The sequence below is a fragment of the Vidua chalybeata genome, chromosome 8 (assembly GCF_026979565.1).
Source record: "Vidua chalybeata isolate OUT-0048 chromosome 8, bVidCha1 merged haplotype, whole genome shotgun sequence".
Lineage (NCBI taxonomy): Eukaryota > Metazoa > Chordata > Aves > Passeriformes > Viduidae > Vidua > Vidua chalybeata.
Window position 1 is genome coordinate 2647643 of NC_071537.1, and position 14749 is coordinate 2662391.

The 14749-nt window shown below is 43.0% G+C and overlaps 2 protein-coding genes across 5 annotated transcripts in view; one reads left to right on the top strand and one right to left on the bottom strand.

The window, feature by feature from the left end:
- The window catches only part of INSYN2A (inhibitory synaptic factor 2A), a 38881-nt gene extending 32949 nt beyond the window's left edge, over positions 1-5932 (top strand). The window contains exon 4 of the mRNA XM_053949422.1: positions 4703-5932. Coding sequence (XP_053805397.1) covers positions 4703-4886 — 184 coding nt within the window. The 3' untranslated portion in view covers positions 4887-5932. The remainder of the gene's footprint in view (positions 1-4702) is intronic.
- The window catches only part of DOCK1 (dedicator of cytokinesis 1), a 273681-nt gene that overhangs the window by 174678 nt on the left and 84254 nt on the right, over positions 1-14749 (bottom strand). For all 4 annotated transcript variants that reach the window (XM_053949419.1, XM_053949420.1, XM_053949418.1 and 1 more), the window contains exons 26-27: positions 13505-13632; positions 11920-12015 (exon numbers count right to left, since the gene is read on the bottom strand). In XM_053949419.1, coding sequence (XP_053805394.1) covers positions 11920-12015; positions 13505-13632 — 224 coding nt within the window. The remainder of the gene's footprint in view (positions 1-11919; positions 12016-13504; positions 13633-14749) is intronic.

Sequence of the window (14749 nt, forward strand, 5' to 3'; positions counted from 1 at the left end):
TGCTTCACCTCCCCATGGTTCAGCTGCTCTGAGTGCCTGGAGGACGTGAGGATGAGAAGGGAAATTCAGGTGTCACCTGAGGGGCTCAGCTGGAGGGGAAGGAAAAAGATTTCCCTGGAGGCAGAAAGAGTTTGAAAAAATGCTTTGGAGCTGTCAAGGGACAAGTGGAGGAAGGACATGGAGCTGCTGGAATGAGCCCAGAGCAGCTCCAGGATGATCAGAGGGATGGAGCAGCTCTGCTGTGGGGAAAGGCTGGGAGAACTGGGATTGTTCAGCCCGGAACAGAAGCTTTGGGGTGAGCTCATTGTCCCCGCCAGTACCTCAAGGAGCAACAACACAGATGGAGAGAGACTACAAGAGTCTGAAGGGACACAGGGAATGGCTCCCACTGCCAGAGGGCAGGGATGGATGGGATTTTGGGAATTAGGAACTGTTCCTTGGGAGGGTGGGGAGGGGGCTGCCCCTGGATCCCTGGCAGTGCCCAAGGCCAGGTTGGACATTGGGGCTTGGAGCAGCCTGGCACAGGGGAAGGTGTCCCTGCTGGGATGAGCTTTAAGGTCCCTTCCAACCCAAACCATTCTGTGATTCCATGATTCTCTGAAATCTCTCAGCAGCTCCATCCTGAACCCAGATTTCTCTGATTCAGCAATTCTCCAGTAACCAACAGATCATGAGCAGCTAAAACCTGAAAATGATCCATGACAACAACGTGTGACTGTGCTAGAAAATAAGAAAACCCATCCATATCTCAGAGCCTGTTGCTCCAAATCCTCCCACAGTCCATATGTTTAATCCCAATGGCTCTCACTCCTCAAATTCTGCTCTCAACCCCTCATACAGCAACTAAATTAGAAAAGGTTCTCTGCTGCCTGCATGCAAGAAGCAAACTCATTAAGATATATTGTCAAAAACCAGAAAATTCATCACACCAATGCCTCAGGTCCCCTAAAGGGGCTCCAGGAGAGCTGCAAAGAGACTTGGGACAAGGGATGGAGGGACAGGACACAGGGAATGGCTCCCACTGCCAGGGGGCAGGAATAGGTGGGATACTGGGAAAAAAAAAATCCTTCCTTGTGAGGGTGGTGCCAAAATAAAATCAGCAAAGGACTGCTAGATGATTTTATTTGGCCAAATTTTCCTGGGAAGGACAGCACTGATACACAGGCAACTGCCCTAAAATGAGAAGTTTTGGTTGCAAACCTTGTAAGCCTATAGTGATTCAGGGGAGAAAACACAGAAATATTTATCACAAATGGAATTTTACTGCTTGTTGATAAAAACAGCCCCTCTGTTTGGAGGAAGACTTTGGGATAGGCATTAAACACGGAAAAACTCTGACTCAGTGCTCCAAATTTAACAATATTTAACAACATGGAGGGAAGTGAAGCTTTAGGACGTCCTGACCAGGTGTGCCAGGCCAAGGTTTGTGCTATTAAATAATATTTAAAATTCATCTCTTTTTTTTCTGTAGGGCTTGTTCAGAATTGTCAGTCTATTGAAAAATATGATCCTATCATTAAAGAAAAAATACTTATGAAGCAAGTAATTCCCATCTCCACGTGCAATGCCAGGAGAACAGGAGAGTCCTGGATAATTAAGTTATTGGAGTTATTATGGGCAGGCTTAAGGGACAAAATCCAAGTTTGAAAGTGAAAAGAGGCACATGGCAGGAGGGTATTTTGGGAAAAGGTCGTTTGGAGAGAGGACACCTGGAGATGCTGAGGGGACAGAAATAGCACTGAGCAAAACAGGATTGGCAGAGCTGTGACAGGTGACACAATCAAGCTCAGTAAGAAAAATATCAAGAAGTCCCACAAATATGGAATATTTGCTGAATTTAATCCCTGGAAGTGGCCAAGGCAAGGTTGGACAGGGATTGGAGCAACCTAGGATAGTGGAAGGCTGGAATTGGATGATCCTGAAGGTCCTTTCCAACCCAAACCTTCCTGGGAATCTGTCATTGATGATGATTAGTAGTAGTTCATATGATTGATATAAAATTAAAGAGTAAAAATGTTGGTAATACAGAAAGATATGTGGAAATAGTTTAAAAATCAGGTTTTTGTCTTATTTCTGCAGCACAAACAGGGATAACTTCAAGCCTAAGTTTGCAGTCAAATAATTTGCCTGATGGAGCAATTCCATTAAAACACCTCCAGTGCTGGATACATTGATGCTGATAGACACCAACCAATTATTCAACAAAATTTACAGTTCTAAATGCTGAAATAACACAAATGTTTTTTTCCTTCAGCCTCTTTATACCCTTCAGAAGCAAAATATTTCCCTTGGATGTGAAGAGCTGAAAGCTGATCTGTGCTGCAGCAGCAAAAGGCAATGACATGGGGCTTGTCAGATGGACCAGAACTAAGATGCTTTTTTTTCCTCTTGAGGTGTATCTTTAATAGAAATTGATTATATAAAAAAATTACTCTCTTCAGCAATGGGGGTTTTATAACAATTTCTTTTTTTACAACAATTTTCAGCAGCTCTTAAGAGCCTCCTGAATATGTTTGAAAGGAGTAAAAATGAACTCTGGCAATGCCAGAGCTGAAAGGCCTTTTTTTTTCCCCCCAAAAAAAACCTTGATACTGAGAAAAAAACAGATACAACACATGCTAAATGCTGCACTTTAAATGAGATTTAGGGAGCTCTGAAGAGAAGCACCTCCCTCATTCCAAGATTTTCTCTCACTGACAGAATTCCTGTGCTGGGACATTCCCAATGAGCTGATATCCACATCTCACCACTAAATCCATGCTGAACTTCTCTAACCAACTGTTTTTTGCCAACCACACTGCACACAGAACATGTTATCAGTGAAGACAACATTGTTTTTCCATTAACAAGGAGGGATATTAAGCAGTAGGCTTGGAATGTGCTTCTGCACCAATACAGCTGCCTCCTGAAAATTCACCATTCTACACTTCCAGCACTGAGCTGAAATCTTTAAAATTATGTTTGATCTGGAATGGCTTTTTATTCATTAGAAACACAGCAATGGGTAAAATACTCTACTTGAAGTCTTACCTAATGTATTTCTCTTCTCTGCTATCGAAAAGTTTATCCAAATCACTGAAATGCTAAAACTTTTGCTAAAAATGGATTTACACTCAAACCAAACACCAAATTCGGCACAGCCAGATGTAAAAAGTGCTCACACCTTTCTAGCACCCCTTCCTGGGGCTCCACCAGAGTCCCTGCAGTCAGAGTCACCAGACCTTAAAAAAAACCAAAGCACAAAATTCTCCTTATCCTTCTCACAGCATCTTTGGTTCCTAAGAGGAAAATAAACCCCACCTAAATCAGCAGATGGTACTGGATGACATTCTGCGCTCAGTTTACAAAGCCTGTGTAAGGTGAAGCCCACCCAAATTTCCCCCTGGAAATCTTGGAGGTATTTTCCAACCTTAATGATTCTGTTGGAGAATTCCCTGGAAATGGCTGCAGGTGTTCTGTGCCATGTCCCTGCCTCTCCTTAAGTCAGACAGGGCTTAAACTGAAGTTTAAAATAATCTCTTTTTGGATGAGACCTGGGGAATCAGATCTCACTTCTCCAGTGGTTCACTCCAAACAAGCAATGGCAGAAATACCTCAGAAAACATATTTAGTCCTAATTAAAAATGAACTCAAGCTCAGGAGTGATAACTTCATATTTAGGTAACAATAAAAGCAGCCAGTGCAAAGCCCAAGGCAGCTCAGCAGTGGAGGGGGACAGGGAAGAAATAAACTAATCCAAGTGTCTAAATTCCCAACATTTCACCATTTTAAATTCATCCTCTGATATCCAGAGGCTCCACTGCAACAGGAATCCTTCAAAGGTCCCTTCCAGCCCCAAATATTCTGCACAAGACAGCAACAGCCTCAGTGCAGAACGTGGCCAGAGGCTGCTGCACAAACCCAACCAAAACCACCCAAGTTCCAGGGAACTTCTGAGGGGCCAAAATTCAGTTTCCACCATTAGACAGGATGTTTGCTCCATTTTATGCTGTTGTTCCTTTGCTTTATAAGGTGGCCTCAAAATACTCTGCAGCACAAAGCTCAAATAAGGGTTGGAATTTCATCTCAATTGTAGTTCTTAAGTGCTGGAAGGATTTTGTAGCTGACGATGTTTGGAATTCAGGACAGGGATTTTACAGCTTCAGTCTGTTTTCTGAAGGCAAGGATGCACTATAAAGGAGAATTGCTTTTTAATTGATCTGTTTGTTCCACACATGTATATGAGTCTATACATAAAACAGGAACTTGATGGAATTAGTCCCTTCCATGGTAAAAGTGGCAAGGAACAGCTCAGGTAAAGAATTTCTGGGACAGCCTCCTTGTTTTTGGCCAACCTCTCAGCTTTCCCCAAAGAACAAGGATGCAGGTGCCTGGCTGCCACCCTGACCTCCCAGAAGGGAGAATTGAGCTTGGAAGCCCTCAAAAATTATTTCTCCACCAAAAAAAAGGGTTGTATTTCTAGTGTTCAGTCACTTCCCAGCAACTCCACCATAATCCTCAAGACCCTCCTTAACAGCAGGGAAAAGCTGAACAATCCCATTCCTATTTTTCTTCTGTAATACGTCCCTTTTTGAACTTCCCCTTTTCATTTTCATGCAAGAACTATTTGTTATTTGACTTCCATAAATTAAGCACTGGGACACTGGATTAAATAATTTCTTATCATCATAATTAATGAGTGCTTTTCTCTTCCCATTTCTAGCGTGGAATTGGATTTTAAACAGCAAGAAGATAAACTACAGCCAGTTTTGAGAAAACTTCATCCTATTGAGGAAACTCAGGTTGCACCTTTGCCTTATTCTCAGGAGAGCTACTCCTCTACTCCCAAGCAAAAATCCAAAACTGAATCAAAAAAGCATGGAAGATGGAAACTCTGGTTCCTTTAACCCAAGTCCATGACGTGTGGAGTTCAAGGCCTTCTTTGACAAATATTTGGAGCTGTATCCATCGTCTCTGACGGGATCTTGGTGGAAGGAGCAGCATCCTGGCCAAGGGCAGCGTCCAGTTCTCACCGCGTGTACCAAAAAGGCCTTTGTAGCGACGGACTCACGCCCAGGAGCACGGGCTTGGGAACCCCCTGCCCACTTCTACCTGCAGTTTGCCAATGTGGGATGTAAAACCTGAATGGAAATCTGGACAAAGATGGGAAGTAAAACTGTTTCCCCCCTCTCCTCAGATCCGAAAGCGCGGCGCTCCGACCCGTTAAAGCACAGGCCGGCATCCTGCTCCCCCAGGAATGGTGAAAGCCTTTTGGGGGTCTGGGTTGTTGTCTTTGGACAGCAACGAGGGGGGAAAAACAACAAGCAAGCCTTATGTTTGCAGTGGTGTTGAGTTTTACAGTTCCATGTTGATCGGGGAGTGCAGTTTTCAGCACAGAATTCCTGGACAAAGCACAATTTTTCCCGCGGCCCGCGGCCGCGCTGATCTCCGAGATGTGACTGTGGTGTATTCTCTGCCTTCATGCGATGTAGACTCCAACCAAGCTCTCACATTTCAACATCATCTCTGGTTTAGCTGTGTCCTCACCACCAGAAGAACCACTCTGCTGCTCAGCCCCAGCGGGGCAGTGGCCAGAAACCTCCCAAAAATCAGGCCCAGCCTTTAAGCACCTCCAGCTCACAGGGTCCAGGCCGTGGGACAACCCCTCAGCGTCACCTTGGAAAGGTCTCAACCACACAGGAACAAAACCCAACCCCAAAGCAGACCCATCCCCATCCGGATTGTTGGCCTTTGCCATGGGTTAGTATTTTTTTCTAACAGTCTTTGGAAAACCTCTCCAATACTGCAGAAGGCACCAGGAGATGTCCAGGCTGCAGCACTGCTTGGAAGGAGCTGAAATGGGAAATGCTATTTATTTATTTATTAAGCTGCTCAGATGGGTTTCCCAGCTTATTATAATTTATAATCTCGATCTATTAATTGTACTCAGTAATTGAAATGTGATTTTTCCTAAGTTGGTTTGGTTTTTTTTTTTTTTGAAACGGCACTTAAAATTTTGCTCTGACTTATAAACTGCAAATTTTCCTTTAAGTATTTGCTACTGTCATTAAACTTGCATCTAAAATGACCATTGGTGGAAAAATTCCTCATGCTAGAAGTGGCCAAGGAGTGGGAATCTCGTCTTTTGCTTTGGTTTGGGATTTTTCCCTAAGGATTTCAGATAATTTGAGTGTCACGTGACAAATCTGGTTTGAAATTGCATCGCCTGTAGCAGCAGGAAGGTACAAATTCTTCAGCCTTTAGGTGCAAGGACCATGATCTTTAATTTACACATACTAAAAATTTGGGGAAGTGTTTTTCTTTCTCACTGTTTCTCCTCTTAGCGCAGCATCCAATTTACTCCTGAGAGGAAACTGGAGGAAAATAACCTAATTTTTTTTCCCCTCAAAGAGCAAGAAAAGCAAATTAAAATGGGAATGGAAATGCAGAAGGTGCCTATGGCCAGCTCAATATTTACAGTAAACCTTCAAGAGGGCTATGAGCTCTTGCATAGAAGCAGATCCTGAAATGCTCTGGTGGGAGCTGAAGAATTAGGAAGGTGATCCTGTACACCAGGAAGGAAGTGCCACTGTTTCATGTGGGAAAACCCCCATATTTCATGTATTTTATATTGTTTTTAACTAAAATACAGAACTGTTTACAAGACAGCCCACATGACATGGCTTAGAAACCCATATACTTCCAAACAAAAAAATGCTTTTTTTTTTTTTAAAGCAGAAAGGAATCTCAAAAATGGGCAGAAAAAGGAAAATACAGCAGTATTCATTATTAAAAAAAATTAATAACTAATGCACTCCTCCATGCTAACAGGCCTAGTGTTTGGGGTTTTTTAAAGAAATTAAACCAAGCATCTCTCCACGGCAATCAATTCCCAAATCCTCAGTGCCACCCCTCAGCAGCTTTGTGTGTGCAGGGACCCTGAGTGATCCAGAGCTCCTGGAATCAGGGGAAAAGAGGGAGCAAACTCCAACTGGAGGAACAAAGAGCTCAAAGGGAAAGTTCTCACGGCGTGTTCTGTACATGTCCAGGCTATTTTCTTATGAAGTTGCAAATTTTTAATTTTTTACATTTTTTTAAACCTGGGGAAAGCTGACATTACCATAGAATCTTGCTTCCAACTGACATCTTGTGTTCTCTGGTACCCTCCCATGTACTTTGTAATAAAATGTTTTTGCAAGTGTGTAAAATGTATCATAATTGTATTGCCTTTAGAATCACTCAGGCTCAGGTTAGACAGACACCAAGAGGAAAAAAAAATAATGTAATTCTTTAGAGGTTTTAGTGCAATGTGACAGAGCTATTTCCACCTCATGTACAAGATCTTGGAGGTTCTAATGAGGAAAATGCATTTTTATTTTCAATGTGGCTTTGCTGGATTCACTGGCAGTCCCCTGCACTTCATACACTGATTTTCTAGCTGCACTTCTCCCATCTCCTGCTTCAGAATACTTTTTAGCCAATAAATACAGCAGTGATTTTGTATCCCTTGCTCTTTGCTGAGTCCTTATCTTTTCCACACAGCAACAGTTGCATTCTTTGGTTTAGAACTAGGAGGAAAACACTATTCCTGTGAGTAGCACTTGGTTTCTTAAATATGAAAAACAAAAACAACTGTAAAAATACTTTAAAAAAAACGAGGATAAAGTGAAAAAGAACCATGATTAAAACTGGAAAATCCTACCATGGGTACAAAGTGTTTGCTTTTTCTTGCCTAAAATGCAAAACCACTGTCCGTGCCTTTGATTTCACTCAATGTTTTAAAGGTTAAATCACTTTTTCCAATCAAATAGGGTCATTTTTCATTAACTTCCCAACCAAGTCAGCTGTTAGATTACACCAGGACCTGTGTATTATCACATATTATATATTGCTGTTGGAATTGAGCTGGAATCGAACCAGATTGCCACTAAAAATCCAACTGCACCAACACCATTTTGTCTGGGAGAACGAAAGCGACTGCATGAAGATTTTTAATATTCCATAAAAGCCATCTGTGGTTCATTAAAGGAACTGGAGTGCTACAAATGTGTCCATTTGTTTAGGTGAGTGCAGCTCGTTCCCATCAATGTTGGTAGGGAATGCAACAGGGATGGTTTGACAACACAGAAAAAGCTCAGTATTAGTGATGGAATAAAATCATGGCCACCATCCAAATACCACTTCAGTTTCAGTGAAATTAGCTTGCAACATGTAATTTCAAATGATTTTGAAAGAGAAGAAAACATGTGACTCAATATAAAGCAAAATATTTTTACGTGGAAGAAGTCTGGTGAAGAAAACGACTTCTGTTTTCTGCCCAGCATTTTGGAATTCATGAAGCCTGACCAGGGCAGCTTTTAAGGCACAGGAAGATAATTTACATCCAGATTGAACTCCTGAATAACAAACTGCAGCCCCAGAAGTCTCCTGTGACCATCAGTAACTCTGATTTCACGCTTGCACCTGTATTTTACATCCTTCTGGAGAGGCCTGCAGCCTGAAGTGCTGAGAGATGGACAATCCACCATGGTGGTTGATTGATTGATTGATTGATTAATTGATTATCCAGAGCTCCCCCATCAATGCCACTCTGCTCTACACAACCCTTCTCACTCTCCTTGTGTCACCTGCACCCCACAGAGATTCCCCTTCTCAGACAGGTTCCACAAACTCCTTTTTCTCCTTCTGATGGCTCCTTTGCATCATTTCTGTTCTGGTTTCACCTCAACCCTCATCCCAAAGCACAGAGGGGAAAGCAGCAAAGTGGAGAAGATTCCATTCATCAGCAACACCACAAAGTCCCCTCCAGCACTTCCCACTGACACAAAATAATCCATTTTCCCTGGTCACAGCACTGACTCTGCTCCCCAAACACCTTTAGATGTTTGCCAGAGCCACCCTCCTGATGGACACACTCTTGGAAGTTAACACCACAGGAACATGGAATGGTTTGGGTTGGAAGGGACCTTAAAGACCATCACATTCCAATCTTCCCCTAGAGGCCAGGAGATTTCTTCTCAGAAAATTAAAGAGTTTGGTTTCCTTGGCTTTGGAGATGAGGCACATGCCAAGCTGCTGCCACCAGGAGAAGGAGCAGCCATGGATCATTTTGGAGCTGCCACCGAGGCTGCTCTGTCCTGATTTACTGGAGATGTTGCCTCACGTGGAACCCAACACTGTCCAAAAGCCACCAGGAAAGGAAAGAGAAGGTTTAAAACCACCCTTCCAAAGGCTCAAGGAAGTTTGCTCAATTTACTTTTTCTTCAATAAGAAAGGTTTTGTGTTTTTTTTTTTTTTTTCCAGGTGATTTCTCACTGGGCCAGGAGCAGCAGCAGCTCGAGGCAGGAGCAAAATTAACCTAAACCAGGCAGTTTGGAGCAGCAGGACAGCTCAGCACCCTCAGGCTGCATCCTGCACTAATAACAGAATCATTATATAAAATAAATATTAATAATATTAGAATCTTCTACTCAGAAAATTGATCAGGTAAAAACCACCAGTGAGACTTACAGAGTAAAAACCAGCCCAAACCAGTGAGAATTGAAAATTCTTTTGCTAACACAATTACTGTCAAATCAGATTTTAAACTTACCATTATACTTCATTTTACTTAATATCTGGTTCTTCTCCTTGCAACTGGTCTCTTATTTCAAGATAATTCTCTTTTGAAGTTATAGGATAAAACTTGCTTTTGATTTTATCAAGGAACTCACATTTAAGGAGGAAAAAAAATGAAAACTAAATGTGCAAAGCCAAAGGAGAATCCTTCCAGTTCAATGCTGCAGAAAAGCCTCATGCTGTAATTAAAACTTTTCACTTGAGCACTTAAATCCTTGACATTCCTCCACTGCTCATAAACTGCATTATGCAACATCAGGTTTTGGATGGAAATAGTGTCACTAAGTATTTTTCCAGGGAGAAAACATGCCAGCTTTAGGACACCAATGCAGTTATATTTAGAGAATAAAAAATTGATTTTGTCCTCTATTTTACTTCTTGTAAAGAAATTATCATTACTTTAACTCTATCAGATATTTCAAATTCCTTCCTTCCAGTCACCCCGTATGGTTAATTCTCTACTTAAAAAAAAGAAGTCACTGCATCATTTCAACCCAAATCTGATGTAAGAGAGGTCAGGCTGTGCTTCATAATTATTATTATCATTATTATTATTCATTTTACTCCTCCTACTTTGCTGACACCACAGAAATGAGTTGTGGCTGGTTATTTAACAGGGGATTCTCTTCAGCAGAGGCTGCATTGTAAGGTAGGAGTAAATACTCATTAAAAATAGCCTGAAATCTCAGTGTTCATTAGCTGATTATAGAGGCTGTGCGTGAGGGATTCCAGGCTGTGCTCAGGAGCACAATGCACATCTTCAATACCACTGTTCCAAGCTCAGACACACACAAGTTTTCAAATCTACTCTGCTAACTGCAAAAGGCATAATTAACGTTTTTAAATATCACCTGAACCACGTTCATCAAAACAATAATTAACTCTCATTCAGCCTGAAACTGAGGAAGTTAAAATAACACACAAGTCTTTTGACTTCCTTGCACTGCTGCATCCCAGCACTGGAATATTCTGTAGGAATGATCTGCTTGGAACCATTTCCCCACAGAGGTTGTGGATTCCCATCCCTGGAATTGTCCAAAGCCAGGCTGGACAGGGCTTGGAGCAGCCTGGGAGAGAGGAACTGTCCCTGCCCATGGCAGGGGTGGAGTAGAATGAGCTTTAAGGTCCTTCCAACCCAAACCATCCTGGGATTCTGTGACTTCTTGCTCCAGCAATGGATCTGGAAATCCATTATCCCTTCCTTACAGCAAAACCCCAAGTGATACAAGTGGGAGACCAAAACTAAGCCAGTGGATGATGCACCAATACAAAATGAAATTGCAGCAGATTTGCCAACAAGAGCACCCCCAAATGCCAAGGAAATGAGCAGCAGCAGGTCCAGGAAAAAGTGCTGAGGACGCAGAGCCCTGTGTCAAAAATCACTGTGTGTAAAAGTCAAATATCACTGTGTGCAATTACAGGGAGAATTTTAACTGGGAAGGAAAGAGGAGATCAAAAAACCAAGTTGCTGATGGACTCATCTATCTGACTAACAATTAACCCCGTGGTAAAAAGTCAGTGCATTGAGCCAAACTGACCCAAATTGATGCACAACTGAGGGACAGCTGCTCAGACACAGCACAAACCTGGCCCACTTCGACCAGTTCCCTGGAGAGATCAGCTGCCAGCTGCAGAGAGCTAAGAAAGAATACAAGGCAAAGGCAAACACACAGACAGGCTCCCAAAAACACACAGACTCACAAAAACACACAGACAGGCCCCCAAAAACACACTCAGATCTATCCCCATCTCAGATATCAACAAGCCTCGCTATTTTTTTCATTATTTAGTCCAATATTAATTAATTAAAAGTGGAAAAATTCAAGTGTAAGGCTTTAAAATCACAGTGTTAAGTCAATAGGGTCGCTTGCATCACTCCTTCCTCTAAACATAATTTTGGGCTCTGTTCTTCAGTCATTTGAACATTCACCTTGGTTATCTCAGTTTAAGTCAAAACCTTCACCTTGGTTATCTCAGTTTAAGTCAAAAAGACAAGTAAATACTTGTAAAGCAGTAGCAACAGCCAAGTCTCATCTCCACACTTCTCTGCTGGCTAATTACCAATACTACATCATTTTGGTGCACACAGATATCAATCCTGGCTAATCACCTGCTCACAGATATTTTTCAAGCTTTTTTTTTTTTTTTTTTTTTTTGCTCTTCCCCTGTGTCAACCACAGCGAAATTACCAGGCAGTGCTTTGCAGCTTCCTGAGCACAGAGAGAGAGAGAGGAGGTTTTGATTGCTTTGGGTCACCTGGGATTGCAGCCCTATTGCAGGCAGGTTCAGGGAGACGTGACAGAGGTGTTTGAGTTTACTTACAATGAGCTCCGAGTCCCGTCCCATGGAAATCACAGTTCTGTTCACTGTCCTCAGCAGGTTCTCCATGATGATCTGGACATGGCGCTGTGTGGGGCCCTGAGCACAAGGGATAAATCAGTGATGGCCACAAGCAACAGACAGCAACACCACTGAGCCATGGGTGCTGCCTTTCAACCCACCTCTCTGGGGGAAATGAAGTAAAGCATCGCTTGCTGCTGATCACAAGGAGGGAATGGGTTTAGCAAAGTGTTATTTTGGTAAAACGTGTTTCTGATAAATTAAAACGTGCTGTTACAATGGCAGTGGAAATGCAGCCTATGACATTTAGTTACCCATTAATTTTCTTCCCCCAAGTGATTTTTCCAACATCAAACCCCCACAGGCATTACCAGACTGGGGGGGAGAGGAGGGGGGCTGCTCTGCAACAGCTCAATTAAAAGGAAAAGCAAAGCAAAACTTTCATTAATGAATTGCCAATTTCAGTCAATATTGGAAGCAATCTACCACTACTTCTGAAAGAGTTAAAATGAAATATTTATTACAAGCAGCTTTTAAGGACAAATCCAGAAACCTCACACAGAATAATGGGCAAAAAACAAAGCCAAAAACACCACAAGGAGAAAGAAACAGATGAGCTTTGCTCCCATATTTTACTTTATGGATGAAAAATAGATTTGCATATTTGAAAGATGATCCATCACCAGGCACAAACTCACCCAGGAGCTGGCTCTGCTGCCAGCATCAGCCTGGGAGAGGGTGGAGCTGCAGGTGAGCCCCTACCATGGAGAGAAAAGCAGCCAACAAAGAGAGACAGGAGCAGCCAGGCTGCCAGCACCAAATTCCTCCTGTAGAACAAACCCCCCCACCTCTGAAGCAGCCACACAGAGCTACTTCCAAAAAACAAACAAAATCAGAGCAAAAAACCCCAATTAAATAAGATGCCAGGGAGGATGTGAGTAGCTGACCCCTGAGGTCCTTTCCAGCTGAATTAGTGTATGATTGTACACAGCACTGAAGGTTCAGGCAGCAGCAGCAGCCCAAATTTCAGGAGAGCATCAAATCACTGCAGCTCACTGGCAAAGAGCTATTGTATGTTTGCTGAGGTCAAGAGAAAGCAAAAAAGAGACTATTATGCAAAAAAAAAAAAAAAAAAAAAAAAAGGGATATTACACATGCTGCACATCTAGGAACCATGTCAGCAGCAATACAACTCAAATGCACATTTCCCAAAATGCCCATGGGAGAAAAGACAAACCACCAAAACAAAACATTTTCCACCTGGAAGAGGCCAGGCACAGCAAATGAGGAAGGTTTAACTCCTAAGGACATTTATTTCTTCACCACCTAACCAGAAAAGCTGCACTGGATGTGCCTCAGAAACAAGTGCTGTGCTGGATGTGACGTGTGAGGTGCCACACAACAAACACATCCCCATCGCTGGAACACTAAGAGTTAGAAAAGGCTGGGTAGGAGGTTATAAAAAAGAAAAATAAATATCTAAAGCTTCAGGAGTTACCTGCCTAATTCACTTTACTAAAACAATTTCTGTGAAGTGTTACTCATCACAAAACCAGCCCACACTCACCACGTCCTTCTTGTAGAGCACTTCCAGGATGTTACTCAGCAACTGGCAGCAAGCCTCCAAATCTTCTTGTCTCTCCAAGTGATACTTGAGCTGGTCTGTCATTGTTGGCAGCAAGATTTCCCTGCAGTCTGCACACAAAGCACGAGGTTACAAACACAGCTTTCAGGGCCTTCAGGCTGATGTGCTTCAGTGCTTACATAAGACATAAAATAAACCAGGAAAAATAAATTAACTTCCAGCTTTTCAACCAAAGCCTCACCTCACCTTAAAAACTTCTGCCTCTGAACTGCTCCAGTCCACTGATAAATCCATTTATTTTGGATTTGCTGCTATTAAAGAAAAAAAAAAAATCCCCTTCCTTGCTCAAGTACTCAGACTGTTCCTAGATGGTGGGAATCACCAGGTCAAAATTAATTTCTAATTATCCATATAAATGTCAGCCCAGTGAACAGCTTGGTTCTGCAGATTTGCCCCAGAGATGCTCTGTGATCACAGCCTTGTGCCTCTGCATTTGGGAAACTTCAGGATATGTTGCTCCCTGAATTTTGGGCTAACATGGAAAGGAAACAGCAGACGAAGCAAAACCTCACAGGGCAAAGGGGCTGGGTAATGTGAGCTGTCCCCAAATGCAGGGCAGGGGAGGAACCCCAAAGCCCAGCTGCTGAGCACTCCAGGAAAGGCACAGAACATGTCTTTGCAGAGCCTGCGAGGTGAATCAGTCTTTAATAACTTAAAAGGCTCCTAATTAGAGGGTTGAGAACATTCCACAGCCCTGCTAAGCCCCACTGCTAGGAGGGGGCAAAGATCATTTCATATCTGAGTCACCTCTGAGCTCCACTGCAGTGCTGGAGCTGCTCTGCCCAATGGGGGAGGCAGTCAAGCTGCATTTCTGAGAAAGGGAAAACCAATTATTTGTCCCAGTGCTTGGTATGGAATGACACAACCAGCACAGAACACTCCCCTTTCCCTCGGGTGGAGCTGACAAGGCTCCACCTTGAAACATGGGGGGGAAACAAAACAGGCTGGGAACTCCACAAAATCATCCCAAGGGTGAGGAGGAGCAGCTGAGGGAGCTGGGGGGGGGGCTCAGTCAGGAGAAAAAGAGGCTCAGGGGGGACCTTCTGGCTCTGCACAACTCCTGCCAGGAGAGAATTTTGAGTGAAGGACACAGGGAATAGCTTCCCACTGCCAGAGGGCAGGGTCAGATGGGATATTGGGCAGGAATTCCTGGCTGGGAGGGTGTAA